This window comes from Scaptodrosophila lebanonensis, unplaced genomic scaffold (assembly GCF_003285725.1).
Source record: "Scaptodrosophila lebanonensis strain 11010-0011.00,11010-0021.00 unplaced genomic scaffold, SlebRS2 tig00000001-arrow-pilon, whole genome shotgun sequence".
NCBI lineage: Eukaryota > Metazoa > Arthropoda > Insecta > Diptera > Drosophilidae > Scaptodrosophila > Scaptodrosophila lebanonensis.
The window spans coordinates 19422129-19444097 of NW_022060529.1; the positions used below are offsets into that span (position 1 = coordinate 19422129).

At 35.2% G+C, this 21969-nt stretch overlaps 1 protein-coding gene across 1 annotated transcript in view; it reads right to left on the reverse strand.

The window, feature by feature from the left end:
* Window positions 1-21969, reverse strand: part of LOC115634550 (laccase-5) — a 62845-nt gene that overhangs the window by 5760 nt on the left and 35116 nt on the right. Inside the window, exon 2 of the mRNA XM_030532365.1 lies at window positions 3878-4355. Within this exon, the coding sequence (XP_030388225.1) occupies window positions 3878-4355 (478 nt within the window). The remainder of the gene's footprint in view (window positions 1-3877; window positions 4356-21969) is intronic.

The following is a 21969-nucleotide window of genomic DNA, read 5'->3' on the forward strand; positions in this document are numbered from 1 at the left end:
GCCATGAGTTCTTTTATGACACACGTCAAGACTTATCTACTTATAGTTCTGATTAATAGTATTCAATTTAAAGCTTAGATATTAATTCATTCAAACGCTCAGTTCGTAAAGAGTTATGAACAATTTTCGGTATATATTGAACTTATCTTCAAGAAAAAAATAAAACAAAAGTCACAACTAAAATATGTAGCTTTCCACTAACATTATAAAATAAAAGTTTAAAGGAGATGCGTTTAAAACGGTTTGAAAATACATAGACCTAGCATCTTAAATTTAACTCTCCTTTTACTTCTCTTTTTTCTCAACTAGGTTTGTCCTTGCATTTAAGTCTTAATGCCAAAATAGCCCCTACAGCTGCAAGACCCTTAGCCGACGTAATTGAGAAATATTTTCGCAGTTCAGTTAGAAGAGAAGGCATACATATGTATGTATTGGTACATATTAATTATTAGCTTCATAATAATAATGTCTCAGCAATAAGAGGTAAGAGGAGATCTTGCTTTATATATACATAAAATACAATTTATTTTGGTTAGGAATTATTTGCTTGATTGTAGGAGCTAATGTTTTCGTGCGAAAAAGTTGAAAAAGTTGTATACTATATCTGATTTGTAATTAGAAAGCGTTGTATTTGTTATAATTCAATTTTTAAGGAACAGCTTAAAACAATACATTTTGTAGTTATAAATAGTATTCACTTCTATAAATGCCTAAAAGTTTTAGCTTAAATTACTTTTTTGTTTTTACTATAATTAGTTATATTAGGTAATTTTGTGTGTTTGTTCTAAAACAACAAATTTATAATTTTTCTGGCATAAATAGCTTTTCCCACCCTATATTGTTTTGTAGAAAATTAACACGAGACTGCCCGACTATTTGGTTTATTATTCCGTTGCCGACCAATCCCCCTTCCAATCTCTGGCACTTATGTGCTTGTGTCTGTGAAATGTCAGACACCGGCGGCTGGCTGCGGCCACCTGCACACGCGGCGTATACGCAATGAGCCGTTAAATCGTTCATAATAATTTTCTGTCATTTTCGAGCAAGTCGAGCGTGCTGCACAAACACCTCGGGTGCATTTTGTGTTGATGGTTTTTGGTTGTATTTATTTTTTCTCTCATTTTCTCTCGCTTTTCGCGCTTGGTAAATGAAAATCTGCAATGGCAGCTGCGACAACTGCAGGAAGTACACAATATTAATGCGCGGATGCAAATTATAATAAATAAAATTATGCAAAATTGTTGCCAACATTTTTATTGCAGTAGTTTGTTTTGCCTGTTTCAGTGCATGCTTAAATTGTGTGGTCATTTTTCTCTTGTTTTTATTGATGCAAATCAGCAAAGCAATTGGGCAATTCAAGATCAACAAGCCAGGGAATAAACTGCCCATATACATATGTTTATCGTATTATACAATTCTTTTCGATTTAAACTTATATAAGAACTTAAAAACACGGTTTTATCTCCATAAAAAAATTGTCTGATTGAAATAGGCTACTGAAATCAAAGGGAATTTATATCGGTATTAAGTTGTTTGCTGCACTTTTAAAACCTCAATCATCAACAACAACTGTCATCTTGAATTAAACCTGCGGGCTAAGTCTGAGAAGGCTGTAGGATATTTCAACAGCGTTGGTTTAAATGGATATAAGATTAAGAGAATGTTGAAAATTATGCCTTTTAAAAAGTAAAAAGCAAAGCTATTTTTTAAACGAAAAAACATTTGTCGTTTAATTAAGTGTTAATTGCCTATAAGTAAAATAAAAATTTTACAAAAATAACCAATCTAAAATCTAGAAATTATCTCATCTTGAATGTATTATTCGCCCAAATTACGAAGCGAAGTTTTTCTGGGGTAAAACTTGACCCCAAATTATCCAAAATCCAATTATAAATGGCTCCTAAAACTTCAACAAGTATAAAAATTATAAATGTTTTAAATTAAACGTTGATTTTTGAGTTACAAAGTATTCAAGTTATATTTATTTTAAAAGGAACTTGATCAATTTTTTATGAAAATCTATACAACATTTACTCAGCCTATTAATTGAAATAAATAAAAATATTAAACTCTTCTGGAGGAGTGCAAAAAAAAAAGAATAAAATTATTTAGTGAAAAATATATAACAATTGCTCAATTTATAGATCGATTTAATTCAAGCATGTATTATAAAAATGATTGTTATATTTCTTAAATATACACTTTACTATTAAAAAAATGAATTAATAAAAAACAGTTCCCGAAGCGATAATATGTTGACACTTGATAGTTTAAATAAGCCATTTACTAAGACTTTAAAGAATTAATCTGTTAAATGGTGTGCCACTTATTACAATTTAAAATAATGCAAAAAATGTTAAGTCCGTAATACTCGTGTAGTAAGTAAATCCACAATTAGCCTGCCATTTGCAACATGTGTATTTGTAATTTTTTTGTGCCCGTTTAAGGTGTTAATTTATCTTCCTGCTCTGCCCTGTACTGAAAAAAAATTGTATTTGCTTTTTTGTTTTTGCATTGCTCCCTGTAATGAAATGTGAATGCACTGAGTTGTTCACGGAATATTAGGCGAGTGTTGCGCATGTGTGCCTGCGACTGTGCATTCGAACGAGGTTGTCGAACTGGTCGCGTCTATTTCAAAGCTTTGTGAAAAAGGCGGCGCTACTTGTCGTATACTTGATACGGTTTATTAAGCGCACTGGCACACTCACACACTCACACACAAACATATATACATTCGTATACACACATACAGTCGCGTGCATAATGTAAATAAAGCCGGAGCTGCTTTTTGTTTACCTCTGGTGCCGCAGAAACGGGTAACAGTGGCACACATCTGAGTTGAGACTTTTTGCTCAGCTTCGCTTGTTTGTTTGCATGTCGACAATAATGGCGTGGGAATAATCAGTATACGTATACTTGTATGAACTTAACACTTGCACTCAGACCCGATCGGACTTTCTGCCACTCTTCCTGCTGCTGTCGCACTCACAACTTCAATCATGACGTCTATATATCTTTGTCATATTAATTCTGCACTAGCTGTCAATGTCTGAGAGGCTGTGTTCGAGACGAGTGGCATTGCTTGTTATGTCACGTTCACTGGTGCCCCATTCAGATGTGTCTGTTTCTCGTCTTTCTGTCTGCCTGCCTGCCGGTTCGCCTATTCGTCTGTCAGGTGCTCATCTGATTGCTTTCGAATTTATTTATTGAATGAGTGGCTGGTGTTTGGTTTTTGTGGCTACGGGCGCTCGCTCGTGATTTGATTATGAAAATAATAAATTTTTAATGTCATACTTCCGCGACGATTGGGACGTCTGCAACACTTAACAAAAAAGGCACTGAGTAGTCAGTCCTCTAATTTGGAACATCCTCATGAAAATACAACTGAATGCAGCTTCACTAAGAAAATAACATTTAAAAAAACTATAAATATTCGATTTATAATGCTTGGCTATTTCTCAAAATAACTATGTAAATATTTTCTGCTAAGAAATTTGTGCTAAAGCGTTTTTAGTTTTTTAAGCGAACTTTTCATTGGAGTTTTTATTTGTCCATTATACCTATTTGCCGAAGGATTAAGTCATATACTCATATGTATAAACACAATACTAAACATCTTCATCATCAACATCATCAGCAAAGGAGAACATTTTTGCCTTTGCATAGCTGTGCATTTTTTGGGTCAGCATGTGGCCTCTTTAAATCCATGAAAATGAAGTAGCTCCTAGGTTTCAGGGTGAAATAAACACTCTTTTGAAAATTTTGAAAAGCATCTTTATATCCTAATATTGAAACATTTTTCTAGAATAAGGAATACTTGAACTTTTGAATGGAAGTTCTAAAATCTGAAACATATAATAGTTGGCTGTTTACTTACGCGCCCAGTACGGTGTAGTACTCCAATGTGAAATGGTAGTAGCAGATTCTCGGAGGTTCTCCTTCACGGCAGGCGCGGGCGCACTCATCGGGAGCCGAGAGAGCGGGATTGCGTCGCAGCTCGGCGGTGGCGCTCGTCGAGAAGTCCAAGTGGCGGAATGGAGACTTAGGATTGGGATTAACAACAGTTCCGGTGATTTTATTGGCCGGATAGCGCGCCGAGCTGGGCAAGTTGCCGCGGGAGTTTAGGTAGCCACTGCCGGCGGTGAGGGAGGGCCCTCCGCCTGCAGGCAAACCGCTGCCCAGACTGTTGCTATTGAGAGGCACGGGGCGTGGTATGCTTGCCCCTAGTGATGGGTGCGTCTGGACGAGGCCGTGTGTGGCCGAAAAGAAGGGCGAGTCGAAGGGCGTCGAACTGCTGGGCGCGGCCACATGCTGTTGCCAATAGGAGCCGGCTGGCGTCTGGTCCGGCTGTTTGTCTGAAAAAACAAAAGCGATACAAAACGATTTTTAATTTGTTTTCGCACTGCTTATTGGTTTTCAATTCAGTTTTCTGCAAGGGGCACGTCATAAAAATTGTTACTAAGTACGTGTTAAATTAAGTGCAAAATGCGGTTGCCAGCTTGAGGCTTGTGCAATCGTCAGAGTTTGGTCGACAAGACGGCGATGACGCAATGCACCACATTGAGCTCATTTGGAGCTGCAAATGAAGTGGCGAACTTAGCTGTTTGCTTTGTGTTTGTGGCAGAACCGAGCAGCTTCGGCAAATTTAATGAAATAAAAAATCGGTTGCCTTGATTGTTTTGATTTCTTATTAATTTCTGCCAAAGTGCCAATCACGCGGGCGGCAAATTGTGGGGCAGCTACGTTTATTACCGTTTGCTGCCAGCTTTGTATGTGTGTTTAATAAAGTACGTGCATTGAATGGCTCACAATGCTATTTTCTTTTAACAAAGCAGCGCAACGAAAGGGAAATTTCAAAATATCATTTGCCTTTTGTTACGCCTCCAATTGTTCCCCATATATACTTGTATATAATAGTTATTGTGCGAACACCTGCCAGAGCCGAATTCCATTGCCCATTTATTTATGCATTATTTGATTAGTCGAATAATTTATTTTTATTTTGATCTCAATTCAAAGAATTTCCAATTGATTCGGCAATATGTAAAAAAAAATCAAAAGACTTAAGCCACAAACTTGAGCATATTCTACTTTGAATATTCGTATTATGTTGCGAATGAGCATGAAGAAGTAATTGAGATTATTTCAGTGCTATTCTAAGCGATTTTATTTATTTGTTCACTTGAATCCGTCGATAGTTCTATTTTTCTTATATTTTTCTTGTCTTGTATCGATATTTTTTAATTAGATACATTTTAAGCAATTAAAGAAATATCCAACGTATGGATAAATACATATTATTTATGCCCATATTAGTTGTCAAGGCTATCAGGCTGTTCGGTCTATGACCAGAATGTCCATTTACCACAAATCCATATGATTTGCATTCAGTTCACAAACATCAGAACAATCCTACGGAGTCGATGATCAGTGTAATTACTGCCACAAGAGAACCTTGATTAAATCAGCGAGCTGGTGCTGATTTTCCATTTCCATTACGAGTGCAGCGGCTCATAAATAAAACAACAATACCAACATCAACAACCAACGCCAAATGCGCAACATTTCCGAATAACAAAATTTAGCAAATCAATCAAGAAAACCGCACACAGTGCACGGTCAAGCGAATTTCCACTTTGCCAGTCCCAAATTCGCAGTCAACTGCCGACAGACTGCCACACCGGACTGACAATTGGACACGCCAAGATTTTGTTCAAATCAGTTTTACATTTACGGAAAATTGTCAATTAGGCGCACGACTTTATATGCGAATTGCATAGAGACCGAAATTTAAATTTGCACAGCGGCGACAGATTTAGCCATATTTGTATTGCAACTATTTTGAGAATTCTCATTAGCGGTGTGAAAAATGTCGAGCATAGAATTTTTCACGCTGGCACTTGAAAACAAAAACATGCATATATATATATATATATATATATATATATGTATATGTACTACATGTTTGAATATTTATGAGTAGTTCAAAAAGTAAACCTTTTAAGTTATACAAATCCATTACCCTTTCTTCGATCACAAAAAGTACAGTTATTATTATGTTGCATTGAAAATTCGAAAATTTCGCCAACAGATAATGGCAAAATAAGTTTTCAGTTTACTTTTAATAATTACAAACCCATAAGTAAAGGAACTTTGTATGTGTTATCTTTTAAAATTGTTTATGGAAAATGTAAATGTATATGTGAAAAGAAATTTTGTATTTTATTTTATTGTTTTTTTTTTGGCTGTACTTCCTTTAATATTATTGCATAATAGTTCTAATACTAATAAATAATTGCAGATAACATATACCTAAGCATAGGAAACTCGTAAAGGACAAATGCCTAAATATTTACGTGAAATAATAAATTGATATTTAGGTGCCAATTAATTTCTAAAGTAACTGACTCGTCTGACTAATCTTAGGATGTATAACTCGTCCTAACTTTAGAATGTTCTTAAAAATTCTACAACGCTACTAGTAGTCAGAAAATAAATCTTTGGTAATATCAATTGCTAACTCCTTTTATTCTAATGAATGTTCAATTAAAGTAATTTTTAACACAAAATGTAGGCCTAACCATTAACCCTTAATGCTCTCCTTATCATACACATTACATACATTTAGATATGATAATACTTAAATAGCTACAATTACATATGTATTTAAATGTTATTATAAATATAAGACTCATTATCCTGTACGTACTATGAGCTGAAGATCAAAAGCTATTGTTTCGATAAATTGTTGGTTAGCATTTAATTTGTAATTATATGTTTGCTCTACTAAATAAATAAACAATTCAATGAAATTTAAATATAAATATGAATGCACCATAATACTGTACAATATTAAGTAAGTAAGGAATATATAGTACGTATACGAGGCGCTTAGTCTGATCGGATGTCAGCAATATAAATAAATCACCCAGGAAGTCTTCGACTATTAACTATCGAAAAAATTAGATATCTACAGTTTCCCGATGACGTGCCGTTACTGCAACTCGTGTGTGTATTATTGCGCAATGGATTATTTTGCATGTCTTCTACATAATACAACTGTGCAGATACACATATGTCTGCTTATACTTGTAGTATATAACTCCTCTGTCTTTTGGCTATAACCTTTGCGCCCACTAAACAAACGCAATTGCCGCCTGTGTGTAATCAACCGCCAACAGCTGCGGCTTTTGCCCACAGAGCGGCTATGTGTTTCACATTAACCGCAGCCAACCAAGAGTTGGAAAATGTTTAGAAAAATGAAAATGTTGGCTCTGGCTCAAGCAGTGTGGGCGTAACAATTGTTTTTTGTTTTACTGCGCTGGCGGATCGGACCACAAGGTGCAATTGCAATCTGTGGATGTAGACATAGTCTGGGAATTGAAATTGTACCAGGGGCAAGTGTGATGTGTGTGTGTGTGTGTGTGTGTGTGTGTGAGTGCAAGACAGAAGGTTAGATCCACAATTTGCGCGATATGTCTTGTAATACAATTTATAACATTCGGCTGTAATAACAGTAATTACCAACACATTAGCCTAATCTTATGCAATATACATCATTTCTGTTTCGGTTTCTCTTGTCGATTGTCGATTTGTTGACATTATTACGGTCACAGGGCGTGGCACAATCTCTGCCTAACATCATCCATCAAACATACACTTATCTATGTACATATATAGTACAACCAATATGCAAGATACAAGACTAGTTAACACGAATCGGAAACATGACCTAAGCTTCACCATCAAGACAATTCGAACTTCATTTGTTTAAATTCGTGCTCGACTGACCGACAGACGCTCTGCGTGTCCAATTGTTGCAAACATAAGCACAGTGGTAAGTAAAACATGCTAGTATTTATGTACGAGTGTGTGTGTGTGTATGTGTGTGTGTGTGTGTAGTATGTTAGTATGAAAATCAAGCAAAGCTTTTTATTTTAGGTTGGGTTCTTTTGTCGGCTCGGAATCTTTTTTTACACCGATTGCAATCGCGACCTTGGTTTGCTATAGATACTCATACTACATAGCACTGTATGCAGATATGTACGTATTCGAACAATACACAGCGTGGCTGCCGTTCGTGTAACTGTTATGCAAATTGACCTTTACAGTTGTTGTTGTTCTCCCGCTGCCATAACGTGGTGGTCAGCACCAACTGGTCAGCATGTTAATTATAGTCACTTCCTCTGCATCAAAAGATCCAAATTTTATTACATTATTATTTTATTACCATGCTTGGCATGCGGCATACCGGTAGTAGAACACTTCAATCTCAATTGCCGAGCGGCACGTACAGTTGTCATTTCAGATCAGAAGTAATCACACTAGCCTTTGGAATGTCCCAATAGAATGCATTTTATTGTAGTTTCTTATGAAAAGCTACATGCCGCAACCAAACATGAACTCAAAGGAACGGAATTTTATAAGTTTTATTTCAAATTTAAAAAGTGATCTTTAAACAAACGTTAATAGCTCGACAAAGTATTTGTATTTTATTTAGTGCTTAATCAAAAATAAATAATAATTAAATTAAATGGCTGGCGGTAACCTAATGCGAATGCAATATTTTATATTGATTTTTATATTTAGGGAAATGTATTCGAAATTATACAGAATTATTTAAAAATAATTTTATTTTATTTTTACAATACCGTTCGCTTAAGTCGTTTAAGATAAAAAACTAAAATAAATAGAACATGAAACAAATGCTGTTATTCAGTACTTACTAAAGTAAATAAAGCATTCAAACTTCAGCTTAAAACGAAACAAAAGTATAGGAAGACAAGAAAATATTTGTTCGTCACATTTTTATTGGAATTAGTATTCAGAACCCTAGTGAGAAATTTTTATAACCTAAGTATAGATAACCTTTCAAGTGCCGGGCTATTCCATCATCTCATTCCTTTATTAATAATTTAGCTATCGAATTTATATTACAACAATCCTAATAGTAGTGGAGTTTCCAAAATCACAAATTGCTAATAATATAGTGAAACAATTGAAAACAATGGTAATAGACCCGCGTCTTAAACACCGGGCGTTGATTTTTTTACAAGTTGTGCTGCTGTAGAAACCCATACAAGTGTAAACTCGTACATACATGTTAGTGGGTTACTTAAATGCAGGGTAGACAATGCCTGAAGAGTTGAAAACCAATCTGGTTTCAGCACGGGCCCAAATAAAGCCGCAGCTTATAAATTGTGTTTGGGTGTAAAACAAAGGCACAAATTAAATTGCAGTGTGCAGTCGTGCGAAGAAATATAATTGATACTTCTTTAAGTGTACAGCGGAGTGACGAAAACAAATCCAAAGAGTAGAATGTTGCAAAGGCACAAGTGAATTCAGTTACCACTCAAGATATATAGTTTAAGGTTAACTATTCAAAAAGTTAGCCCTTGCTTGCAACATTCTCTTGCTTCTGTCAAGTTCAATTAGCATAATGCATATATCATCTCTGTAGATTAATGTACTACGAGCTGCTGCAAATTATTTGATTGTTTCTTATCGCCTTGAAAATTGTTTGCAAAAAGTACATATTGTTGCATTGCTTGTGGCGGAATATTCAGCCAAGCCTCACCTAGTTTCTGGCTAAATTGCTTCACACAGTCTTAACAAGTCTCGCCCGCCATGGCATTATGTTGAAGTCAAAGCGGTTTGCATGCACTCACCAAGCGTTTTAGATTATACTTGTATGATTCGCAAGATTGAGTCGGAGTTGGTTTTGCATATGGCCGCGTTAATGCGCCGAAAATGGAAAGGCAGAAAAGGGCGTAAATGGCCAAAAGCGGAACGTTAACCATTTCTGATTTCTGCTCTCTGATACGGGCGCATTAGCTCAAAATTGATTAACGCTTTATTGCTGCTACCAGCAGCAGTAGCAGTAGCAGCAGCAGCAGTATAGTTTCAGCTGCCAGTTGGCAATACTTGCAGACATTTATGTGCACATTAGCAAATACTTAGTCTCTCGACGAGGGGGAGTGGGGCCTGCTGGCGTGTTTCGTTTTGCTTCACTTTCACAATGAAACCGAAAAGCAGGCGACACTATAAGCAATGGAGCAACAAATTAATTACCAACAACAACATTAACTACTGCTGCAGTAGCAGTAAAAACAACAGCAGCAGCAGCAACAATACAAGCCACTTAGTAAGTAGCAACAACAATGGCTAAATATCTCCACAAATGCCCGCCAACCCACCTGTCCGCCACCTGTCCGTTTCAGTTACAGTTTCAGTTTCTGAATCTGAGTCTGAGTCTCCATTTCAGCTCTTGCTCATTTCTATTCGTATTTCTACTGCCAAGTTGGCTCAGTTATTGCAGCTCGGGCTTATTGCTGGAATTAATTAGCCGCTTTAGAAGAAACGTGTTCGCTCGCTCGTTCGTTCGTTCGTTCATTTGTTTGTTTGTTTGTTTGTTTGTTTTCGCGCTTTTTGCATCTTTTATGGCCGCTTATGGTCGTTACTTTATTTTGTGTTTATGGTTTGCTGCAAAGATTTGCTTAGTGCAGCACTTATTGTCATATACACACACATACATACATACATACACACATCAATACATACATTCATAAGTATGTATGTACATAAGTAAATGTCATGTTTAATTACTTTTTGCTTCTCATGGCATTAAGTGTGCATTGTTGGGCGCCCTAAAGATCATATGCTCTCATAAAAGATATAGCTAGCAATAACAATACTCAAAAATAAAAAATATAATCAACAGTGTTGGCAGCAACATTAAAGATAATATGTTCTCAAAAATTATGATTGCTTCAAGATTGACATCTTAAAAAAAATTAGTTCCTTTTTAGAGTATTACAAATTTAAAAAAATAAACTGTTTAATACACACATTAGGAAAAAGCTAAGTTGTGAAAATCCGCTATTATTTTAATTGTAAATGCTAAAATAAATATTATAGATGTGCTTCAGGAGATTATTTGGTTTAAGAAAAACTATTTAATTAGACGTATAATATTAATATGAAAACGATATAAATGAGCATGCTAGTTGTTCTGAAAAGTGGTGTTAAAATAGAAGCTTTAATTTCAAAATAAACAGTCAATATGAATTCTGAGTAAAATATAAATGTGTTTTTCCCTTCTACCATAATAATTACAGTAGACGAGTTAAGATGAGATAACATTTAGAAAAATAGTTTCGTTCCAATTAAAGTCACTTAAATAAGAAAATAACATATAAATAGTTTTGTAGCTTTGCGCGTCTACATTTTCAGTAAATTTTTTAGAAAAGCCCACTTTCTAGTAACAATTTCGTTTTTAAACAATATTGATGGGAAAGTGCTGGATAAAGATGACTAAAAAATGACTTTCTTCTCCGACTTGACATTTGATTAGCTAGATAAATTATTTGCAAAAAATATCGTATTTTATTTTGATGGTGTTCTTGTAAGGTTAGATGAATTTGTAAGCAAACTATTTGCCTGCCTGTAAGTGCTTCGAGCAACAAGCAAAATGTAATATACTCGTACTTGTAGACAGAGGCTTTTACGACTGCGAGCTAAAACCAATTTGTATACAATTCAAATCTTACTTTAAAAAGCCCTCGTATTTGCGATTAGGTTTAAATAAAGTGAGATCAATTTTTTAATATAATTTAAATAATTACAAAGTTGTGTAAAATAGAGCATTGAAGAGTGAACCAAAATTCAATGGTTATATAAAATTAATATAACACTGTGGAAAAAAACCAACGAGCTCTCCATTAGAATTAAAACAAAATAGATAAATATTTCGGTCTAGTATATTGTCTTGAATATTTGCTTACATAGTTTATTTAATTTAATATATATCTGTGATATAAAGTGCAATTTAATATAGTATAACAATTGCTATTGTTCCATCAGAGCTATTAGACACTTTATAAGCTGATTTTTGAAAATTTCCTGAAGAGGAAGACATTAAAAGCTTTTCCTCTTCCACTTCGTCCACTCCGAGACGTTGCTGATGAAAACGCAGTCGAGTCACGTTCTTGTCACGCTTCGTAGAGCGCACTTTTATTTTTCATTTAATTATATACATTTTTTATGCTTTTCCCAGCTTACATGCTTGTAACACAATTTTCTGTTTTTTGATGAACATTTTTCATGTTTTCACTTTCGATGGCGGTAGCCGCTCTAATTTTGTCACATTACATTTAATTATAGTCTCAATTTGAATGTCTTGTTGTTACTACTTTGTGTTATTGTTGTTGTTATTATTATTGCTGTTGATCTTGTAAGTTTTCGCTGGCCATTGTTTCTGTAAAGAAAGCGCCAGAAAGCTTAACTGCGTGTGGCATTTCACTTTCGATTTTCATTGTCCGAGGGAAAGGGCAAAGGAAAACATTTAAATATGGTCTGATGGTCATTTTGCACTAAAAGCCATCTACTGTATTATATGGGTGTGCATTTTACCACAAAGCCATTTTTCGGTTGAGCCATAATTTATAACCTTTTAGTTGGCCCATAAGCTTAAATAGACTTGTAAATCGGCACAGTGAAAGTTAATCGAACAATCAATCAACTTTTCGCACAAATTATCCCGTCGGGGGGCCAAGTGTTCATTAGGTCGGGTTTGTTTGGGTAGAGGCAAGGCAAAAAGTTACGGAAGTGAACCGGCAAAGGGGCAGGAAGGAAGTGACGTGCCAACGATGCTTTTGTAGCCACCCGAAAGCACGTTAATAAGAGGGAAGTGGCCGCTGAGCAAATTGAATTGAGTTTTCTGGCACGGCCGTCTCCGTCCCATTGCATTTGGCTTAATGGTCATTTAGGCATTTTATAGCCCAGCGGTTGGCCCCGGCCGGCCCCTAAGCCCGAGACAAACGGCAGCAGCTGCGACTGCAACTTAATTGTTGGCCGGAATGTTGCCCAATTGCCACGGCAGTGTCGTTTATTAACTTGTTACTCTATTTTGTGGCTTTTTCAGTCACTGCTGTTGCATTCAACAGCGTTTTTATGACAGCTAACAAGGTCACGCCGCCAAAGCATTGCTGCAAGCGAATCCGCGCCTCACTTTGAACATAGATCTGGTGCCAGTTTTACTTTCACTTGGCCGTACATGTTCGAAAATGTAACGTTATTTTTTCTCTCCCCATTTGCATGCGCCTGTTCAAACAAAAGGCAAGGCACTCCGCCAAATAATACGTATACGCCCTCCCCCAGCATTTGGTAAATGGCGTGCGAATTTCGGCCATAAATCATAAGGCGGACATGTCTTTAATTTCATGTTGTTGCCAATTTACATGTCGCAGCGAGCGCAAACCACAAAATGCTCGGCGGAGGTCTTTTCATGCACACTACTTGGCAAAAGGGCATTCGGGTGTTTCGGAAAAAGGAACTGCCTTGCGCGATATAAAAAAAATGGAATAATAGAAGACCTAAGCCAGGCGTTTCTATTATGTAACTGTGTAAATCATGGAAAGTTATCCGCAAGAGGAGCTACATATTTATTTCGGCATTTATAATAAAGTCGTAAAGTCGGGCAATTAAATTAACATCTAAATAGCCATAAAAAAGGCGCAAAAACTCAAGTAGAATTGAAAGTTGATGGCACTAATAAAGCAATTCTTTGGCATTCTCTACAACGAACTTATAGAATTAATTACATGAATGTGTTGAAGATATGATAAGATCAAGTTTGAATTAACAAGGCATCATAAATGTTGAAATTTGTGTTACGCCTAGTTTGATTGATAAAATCTTAGGTATATTGGTATAGGTATAGGTATATTGGCTAAAAGTAATGAATATATCAGGGAACTTTTTTTACAAATTATATTATTTTTACAAATTTAAGTTGGATACGAAAAGTAATGCTCTTAGAACTTATGGAGTTAGTGTAGGAAATTTATATTCATTTATGTATAATCAAATTTTGGTCGGTTGTTAAATTTATAAAGATATCAACTAAATGATATCAATAAACTATTTTTAAAGTTTGCTGGAGAGTTGACAGGAGTAACTAATACCAAATCTATATCGTAATCCTATTAATATTTAACTGAATGGATTTATCGCTAAGCTGCTCAAACTAATTGTCGCTCGAAAATTGACTTTAAATGTAATTTGAAATTAACAATTTCAATCAATTAAACTTAAGTTCGTTTGAATAAAACCATTTTAATATAGGATGGTCACTTTTTTGGAAAAATTTGCTTAACTAATGAACTTAACTACCAAATACAAAATATGACTCAGAACATAATTAATAGTTTGAGAAACTCCTGTGCGTAAAAAAGTTTACTAAAATGTACAACTTCCATGAATGCCAATTAATAACAAATTATATTTATTAGGTATAGTTCAAGAATGTAATATTCAAGTAAAAATACTTTGCTTCGTAACATATTTGTTATGCTTTCGGGTTTCTTGCAGTTGATCAGAAAATTTAGTCTCGGCTTTATTCAAATCATTCTGCTTTACTTTGTTTTTCTTTAGTTTTATCTAGCATAAGTTTTGTATTATTTTTCACATCGACAGCTCTGTATGGCGACAAATAAATAAATAAGTAAATAAATAAGTAAATAAATAAGTAAATAAATAAGTAAATAAATAAGTAAATAAATAAGTAAATAAATAAATGAATAAATAAAAAAATAAACATTTGTTCAACACATCAGATATTAATTAGCGTATTTAGTGAATACTGTGTAGAAAGTTTCAACTAAATGACAGCTCAAATTGTTCAAAACTATATCACAATACCCTCCACATTAATTAGCCTTTCTGTTAATAGTGCCCATTTAAGATGCCACTTCGAACAGGCCCCAAAAAAAGCCATTATTGCACGCCAGCTATGTAAGTGGGTTATGTCATGCCCATAGGTACTATCCACTTGCTTTTTAGGCCAAATAGAAGAAAACTGTTGACAGAATTGTGGTAGTGCTTTTGTTGTTATTTGGCCGGCGTGGGCGAAAGTGTAACAAACAGTTTATTACCTTTTGAGCTGCATGGATTTGCCTTTCGAAAAATGTACAACCTAACGATACGAGTTATGAAATTTATAGCGATTTTGTTGTATCTTGTCGTTGGCTCTTTTTACTTTACGGCACATAACGGCCGATGTTGTTGTTGTTGTAATGTCATTGCTACATTTGAATTTCAACTGCTTAGCTTTCCTCTGACGTATGATCAATTAAAATATTTTACGAACTGGTTCAGCAATTTTACAGGGTGTTATATCATTGGCAATATTTTGGCAGCTGTGTTTGAAGTGGTCAAATGGTCAGTTGGACAACTCCCTGTAATAATCATTATTTCCAATGCTGTGAGCTCCAGTTAATAACTCAATTATGGTGGCTAGACGTAATGTGGGGCGCAACCATGTCAAATTCCGGTGGCCAAATGAGTTTCCACGAAAAGTGAAAAAGTGGACTATCATTATGAGCCTTGATGCGGGCCGTTAGCGGGTTGTTTGAAAATCAATTTGCATCCAACAGAGAATTATGTTTTGTGCAACAACAATTTATGCAAATATGACCAATTGTAAATGGTTCGGCGGCTGAGCGATTAGAAGGGGCGAATGCCGAACATTATTGACTGTTGACTGCCAAGCCATTGGCTAATCAGGCTAATCGAAAGTGATGGCCCTCTGGCCCACTCAGAGCGACAGCCGCAGCTAATTAAACCCTTTTCAACTTAGCAACATTGTACGTGTAAGTTTACGAGCAACTATTTTATGTTTTCATTGTTTTTCATATTTGCAGTACAAAGCAGAACTCATTCAATTTAACAATTATTACGCTGTTAACCCAGCAGATGACTTGGCAAATGTTTCAATTAAAGCACCACACCGCCTGTCTCTTGTTTTGATGAGTTTTTATTGTTGTTGCTGTTGCTGGTGCTGGATTAATTCAAGTGCTTGTAAGGCAAATCCGAGTGCTAGATTATAACCTTGCCGAGGGGCTGTTCCTTTTGTTGTTTAATAAAATAGCTGTGAATTGTTAGGCAAGTGTCCGGCGCCAAAGCGAAGATAATGAAAGTGAATTCGTTGTGTATGACTATGCGTGAGAGTGTGCGTGTGAGTGTGCGTGTCTGTGTCTTGATAGAGCCCAGATTTTGTTGCTCGTTCAATTTTTAATGTCATGTCTTGCTTGTCATTTGGCTGATTCATGCATAATTGGCTTCACAATCATTTTTTAGCTGCTATTTTTCTTCCACTCGAAGTCATTTCAATTGAAATGCAACACGCTTAAAATTTATGTAATCCCAACGAAGGAGAAAGCAGATAGAGTTTAAGAGCTGTTTTTCAAATGAAAGTACAATATTTGCCTTTGAAATAAAGGATTAGAAAGGACTTATCTGACAAGCGCTTAAGTGTTTTTCTGATGCAATGAAACTAACAATGTTTAGCGGAACGCTTTTTTCAAGGTAATGAGTAACATTATTAAACATTTTCAGCTAAGCTTACAATTACCAACACTTGCTTTGAAAATACCAATTCAACCTCAACTGAAGCATTTAAAAAGCTGTCGAAAATAATGTTTCTTTTTGATTTTAGGAATGATAATGAAATTCAAATGGTATGTGTTGTAGCTTAACGCGAGTGACTTATGCGGGGAAGAGAAGATGAAGGGGTTATGTAAAATGCTAGCTTCGTATTCTCTTAATTTCTATCTCAAAATGAAAGCATTTAGATTAATTTACTCAATAAAAATATCATTTTTGTGAGCTAAAGTTTTTTTTTATGATATTGAACAATCTTATTATGAATTATGTGCAGGTGTATTGAGTATAAATTCTCAGCAATCGTTATGTTATGATTTAATGTAAATCGCAGCCACTTAAAATTAAGCAGATTAAACTGTCTTGTAGTCTGCACTTCAATAAAACTACTTGTATGAACATTGTTGGGTGACCTTTATTACTAAATGTTCTTCAGCAACGTTTTAAACATATTCTGTATTTTCTTTTAAGTACCATAATAAAATGAAATTGATATGTAAAGCTGCTTAAAACAAATGACTTCATCAGGAAATTAAATGGTTTTTTAAATGATTTTAGAAGCGAGCTGCTATTCTAACTTCTTCTCTACATGTTGATATCAAATGGAAAATTTTTTGAAATTATTAAAATTATACTTGTATATGCGATATTTCGCATATTTATGGGACATTAAAGCTTTCAAGAAGTCATGCTTGTGGAACCGTTTAAAATATATTTAGTTTAATTGAGTTCATTTACAAAAAGCACAATCGTTTTAAGCCTAATGAAACAAATTTTTATTAGGAAACTATTTTTATTTATATTCCAACTTCTTTTATACATCGGCCATAAATGGACAAATTTTTGAAATGATTTAAATTTCATATATGCTCTTAGGCATATTTATGGGACATTAAAGCTTTCAAAAAGTCATGCTTGTGGAACCGTTTAAAATATATTTAGTTTAATTGAGTCCATTTACAAAATGAACAATCGTTTTAAAAATAATGAAACAAATTTGTATTAGGAAACTATTTTTATTTTATATTCCAACTTCTTTTACATGTCGATCTCAAATGGAAAATTTTTTGAAATTATTAAAATTATACAAATATATGCGTTATTTCGCATATTTATGGGAAATTAAAGCTGTCAAGAAGTCATGCTTGTGCAACTTTACAAAATAAATATAGTTTAATTGAGACCATTTACATAAAACGCAGTTGCTTAAACCTTATGAAACAAATTTGTATTAGAAATCTATGTTTATTTTATTTATTTGAATATGACAACACAATATAACAATTAAACAAACAATATATGTGGTGTAGTTTCAATCGAATGACTTAGGCAACAAACTTGCCGCCGTTAACGTGCAGCTGTTGTCGCACTCGCTGTTCCATTTGTTCGATTTAGTATCAGGGCTAATTTGTAGGCCCCCGACTGCTATATAGATGACAGAGACAAATACTTTCTCAAACTGCTCGACCATAAATTTTCGGCCCGTTTAGTGGGCATACATTTTGAATGGCGCTTAATTTGCATAAATGTTGTAAACTGCATTAATCAGCTAAGCGTCTGAGTTATGACTCATAAGTTTAATTGGTGAATGGCGCGTGTGAGTGCTATGAACGAATGAATGAATGAATGAGTAAGTGAGTGAATGAGGTGCCTACTGCACCTGGCGGACATGCGTAGACAATGCGTGGACGTGCCGCTCGCTCGCTGCCTCAAGCTAAGTACGAATAAAGGCCGTCCAACACGGTAGTTTCTTGGTAGTTGGTTGAGCTTCGAACAAAAATTTACACATTTTGGCCATTTAAGTTGTCATGACGGGCCGTGTAAACACACCACCAAATAGTGGCAGACATTTCGGCTGTCTGATGTTGTTTATTTTTTACGTCACTAGCGCAATTTGTGCCTTCTTATTGGTGTTTTTCGTTTTTTTTTTGTTTGTTTGTTTGTCTTTTAGAGCGCATTGAACTTGTCAAATCATTCAATACATGCATGTATGTGTGTATTCATTTACATATGTACATATAAACGCTTGTTCAACATGTAAATCAGCTTGTTAATCAGCTGTAGTTTGGAACTTCGCCGTGCCGAGCTCATCGTTTTCGGATCGGCTGTTTCAAGTTCAGGGCCATTGCATAGCTGTGAGTTTGGCTTTTGGAATACAAATACCTGCTAATAAGTTTGGGGTCCGTTATGTAGAAATTCTGAACAAATGTGCAGGTTAACTGGAGCTGCCATTAGTTACCTTTTTATTGGAGCTAACAAACTTATTTCAGAGCCCTGTAAGCCTTGCGCACAATGCTTCGAGCGGAGCCTTTCACTTTTGCGCTGTTTCTAGAGATCGCATCAAAATGCCATTAGGAACATAAACGTTTGTTTTCCGCATTCGCGAATATTTCAAATAAATGCAACTCATATGGCACCAAGAAAAATGTTGAGTGTTTCGTTTGGTAACTGAGCCTCTGGCAGGTGTTTCGTTCATTTGGGCCGAGAGTGCTTTTCTCACAAGATTGTGCCGAAAAAATGTTCAAAAACAATGGCGACGCATTGCAAGGCAATTAGCCAACGAAAAGCATAAACGACAGTGGTAGCAACAATAGCAACAACAACAGCAACAACAACAACAACAACATCTACCAGCTTACAAAAATTGCAACGAAATCTGCAATTAATTATGTGCAAATGCCAAAAGCGCTTTAGCTGCCAAACGACTGCATTGTCTCATATTCAATAATACGAGTGTGTTGTTGTTGCCTTTGTTGTTGCTGTTGTCTGTGCCTTAACGTTGCTATACACGAGTGCGCACGCGCATTCTGTTTGTCAAATAACTAAAGCGAACTAAACAGACGCATTTGGCAGCTGACAAATGTTGCGCATGCGCCGTGTTGCGCAGCTCGAATTTTGGTTAGCGAATTGTGGGATACACTCAAAAAAAAGTGTATTAGGTGCTATAATAAAGCCAACTTAAAGCTTTTTCCAAATTGGGGCATTGTATCATATAGCTGTCATAGGAATGGTTTGCAGAATAATATTACTTTTAGTTGAATGACTGAAGAAAAGAAATTGCTGGGTGCAAGGTGTTAAGAGTCGATCTAACACTACTTTAACATAACTTTGAGGAATATGTAAAATAAATTAGTTCAAATATAATTTTAAAGAATTACTTCTTATCTTTAATAAATAAAGCCAACTTAAAGCCTTTTCCAAATTGGGGCATTACGTCATATAGCTATCATAGGAATGGTTTGTAGAATAAAGTTTCCTTTAGTTGAATGACTGTAGGATAGAAATTGCTGAGTGCAAGATATTAAGAGTCGAGCTAACACTACTTTAACATCACTTTGGAATATGTAAAATAACTTCGTTCAAATATAGTTTTAAAGAATTACTTCTTATCTTGAATAAATAAAGCCAACTTAAAGCTTTTTTCAAATTGGGGCATTATATCATATAGCTGTCATAGGAATGGTTTGTAGAATAATGTTACTTTTAGTTGAATGACTGAAGAAAAGAAATTGCTGGGTGCAAGGTGTTAAGAGTCGAGCTAACAATACTTTAACACCACTTTGAGGAATATGTAAAATAAATTAGTTCAAATATAATTTTAAAGATTAACTTTTTATCTTTAAGGTACTAACATTATGTAAGTTACAAACATTATCTTTAACTGTACGTTTCTGTTAAAAAATGGTTTTTATTGTTGTATTAACAAAAATAGCAACAAATATTAGAATTAAAAAAAAAAAACGAACTATTTCTATGTAAGAGAAAAAAACACTAAAATATATTTCCTTTTTTTGAGAGTGCAGCAATTCGTCTGCTCACATTGTTTTCACATTTTCTAGCCAACTTATGCAAATGGATTTTCTGTTGTAATCATAACCGAGACAAGAACAACGGCGCCGAGCATACAAATTACATTTGCCCGCCGTAACCCGAAAAATAATAGCAGCTTTTGGGGTTAAGTTCAAACATAGTGCTTGGCTTGTTGGTAACACATTTGCGCTGGCATTTCGCGCCACATTAAAAACAACATCCAAAGCCGCAGCCATGGCTAGAGACACCTGCTAAATGCCACAATTGCCGGCAAAGAGTCGCGACTAGTCCCGTCCCCGTCCCCGACTGCGTCTCCAGCTCTATCTTGGCCATGTTTCGTTTTTTTTTTATTGCTTAGAATCGCTCAGTGAGAAAAAGAAGAGACGTGCTACCATCAGCACCACCGCCACCACCACCACTACCGTTGCAGCCACCACAAACGCCGTTACTGCCCCAAGCGCCGTCTTCTAACAACAACCGCATCGGCTCATGAGGAAAATCGTTACGGTCTCATTGCGTTTGCTTTTTTTTCTTTTACGAGCATTTAATTTCATTTTCATGTTGTTCAGTTTGGCTGCCGCTACTGAGCTTGGCTGATTTCACAATTGAAGTCTCTATATTTTCGCTGTACGTGAATTGTGCTTTTACGAGTGCGCGCTTCGTTTTGCAGCCGTTTTAATTGGTTGGCATGTTTGGAATTTCTAAAGAAGTTTTGCTCAGCAAGTGCACTTTCAACTGAGCTAACCATCAACTTTGACAGCCATAGACCCCCATCGGATTGGCTGTGATATGCGATAAGTACGAGTAGCATAAACATACAGTTATGATCATGGCAAACTTTGAAATTGGGTCATTAAAAAATATTTATGTCAATCCGAATCATTTGAGTATCCGCGAAGTGAAAGGCAATTGCTGAAAAGTTGTTTTGGTTTAGTGGAGGAAACATAAAATATACGATATAATTTTTTATGATATACCAGTATTATTGCTTTATGTTTTGAGAGCTTTACATTATTTACCAGCACATACACATTAAAATATAATAACAAATTCAGGTAAGCCTTTGTTAGCCATATTTCCTGGTAATTCCTTTGAGATCTCAATCAAAACTCTATTTTTTCAAAAAGCGCTAAGAGCTAAGAAGTTTTACAAACTGTTATGTAGGCTGGGGCTTTGGAGTGAGATATTTCACAAAAATGTTGATTTAAAACATTGTTTGTGTTGGCTCTAATGTGGCTTGGAGACATAATTTAGTTAACACTTTAGTCTTTTGATTCTAGTCGGAAATGCATGGACTCTAGAATATAGAATATGTAGAAATTCATTGTAATTTGAAAATTAATATTATTGAATACATTTAAAAAAGAAGCTTCCCATAGAAGACTCATTATTTTGCGAGAGTTATAATGAACTTGTCATCTTTTTATTATAAAACAAAACTATAATTTTTCAATAGTGTGCTTGTTTTTTTGAATCCACTTTTAACATCACAGAATTTTTTAATTTGTTGCTTAGAGTTTAATGACATTCTGCGGACCATTTGGCGCCATAAACTCTTGTATTTAAATAGAACACCACAGAAGCTCTAAGAGCTTCAAAAGATATGGCATACACTACAGTAGTTTATTACATATTTAAAGAATTTAAGAGATACAGACCTTTAAAGTCTTGCCTCCTATGAACAACGAATGACCAACGATGTGTGCTGATAAACATTGT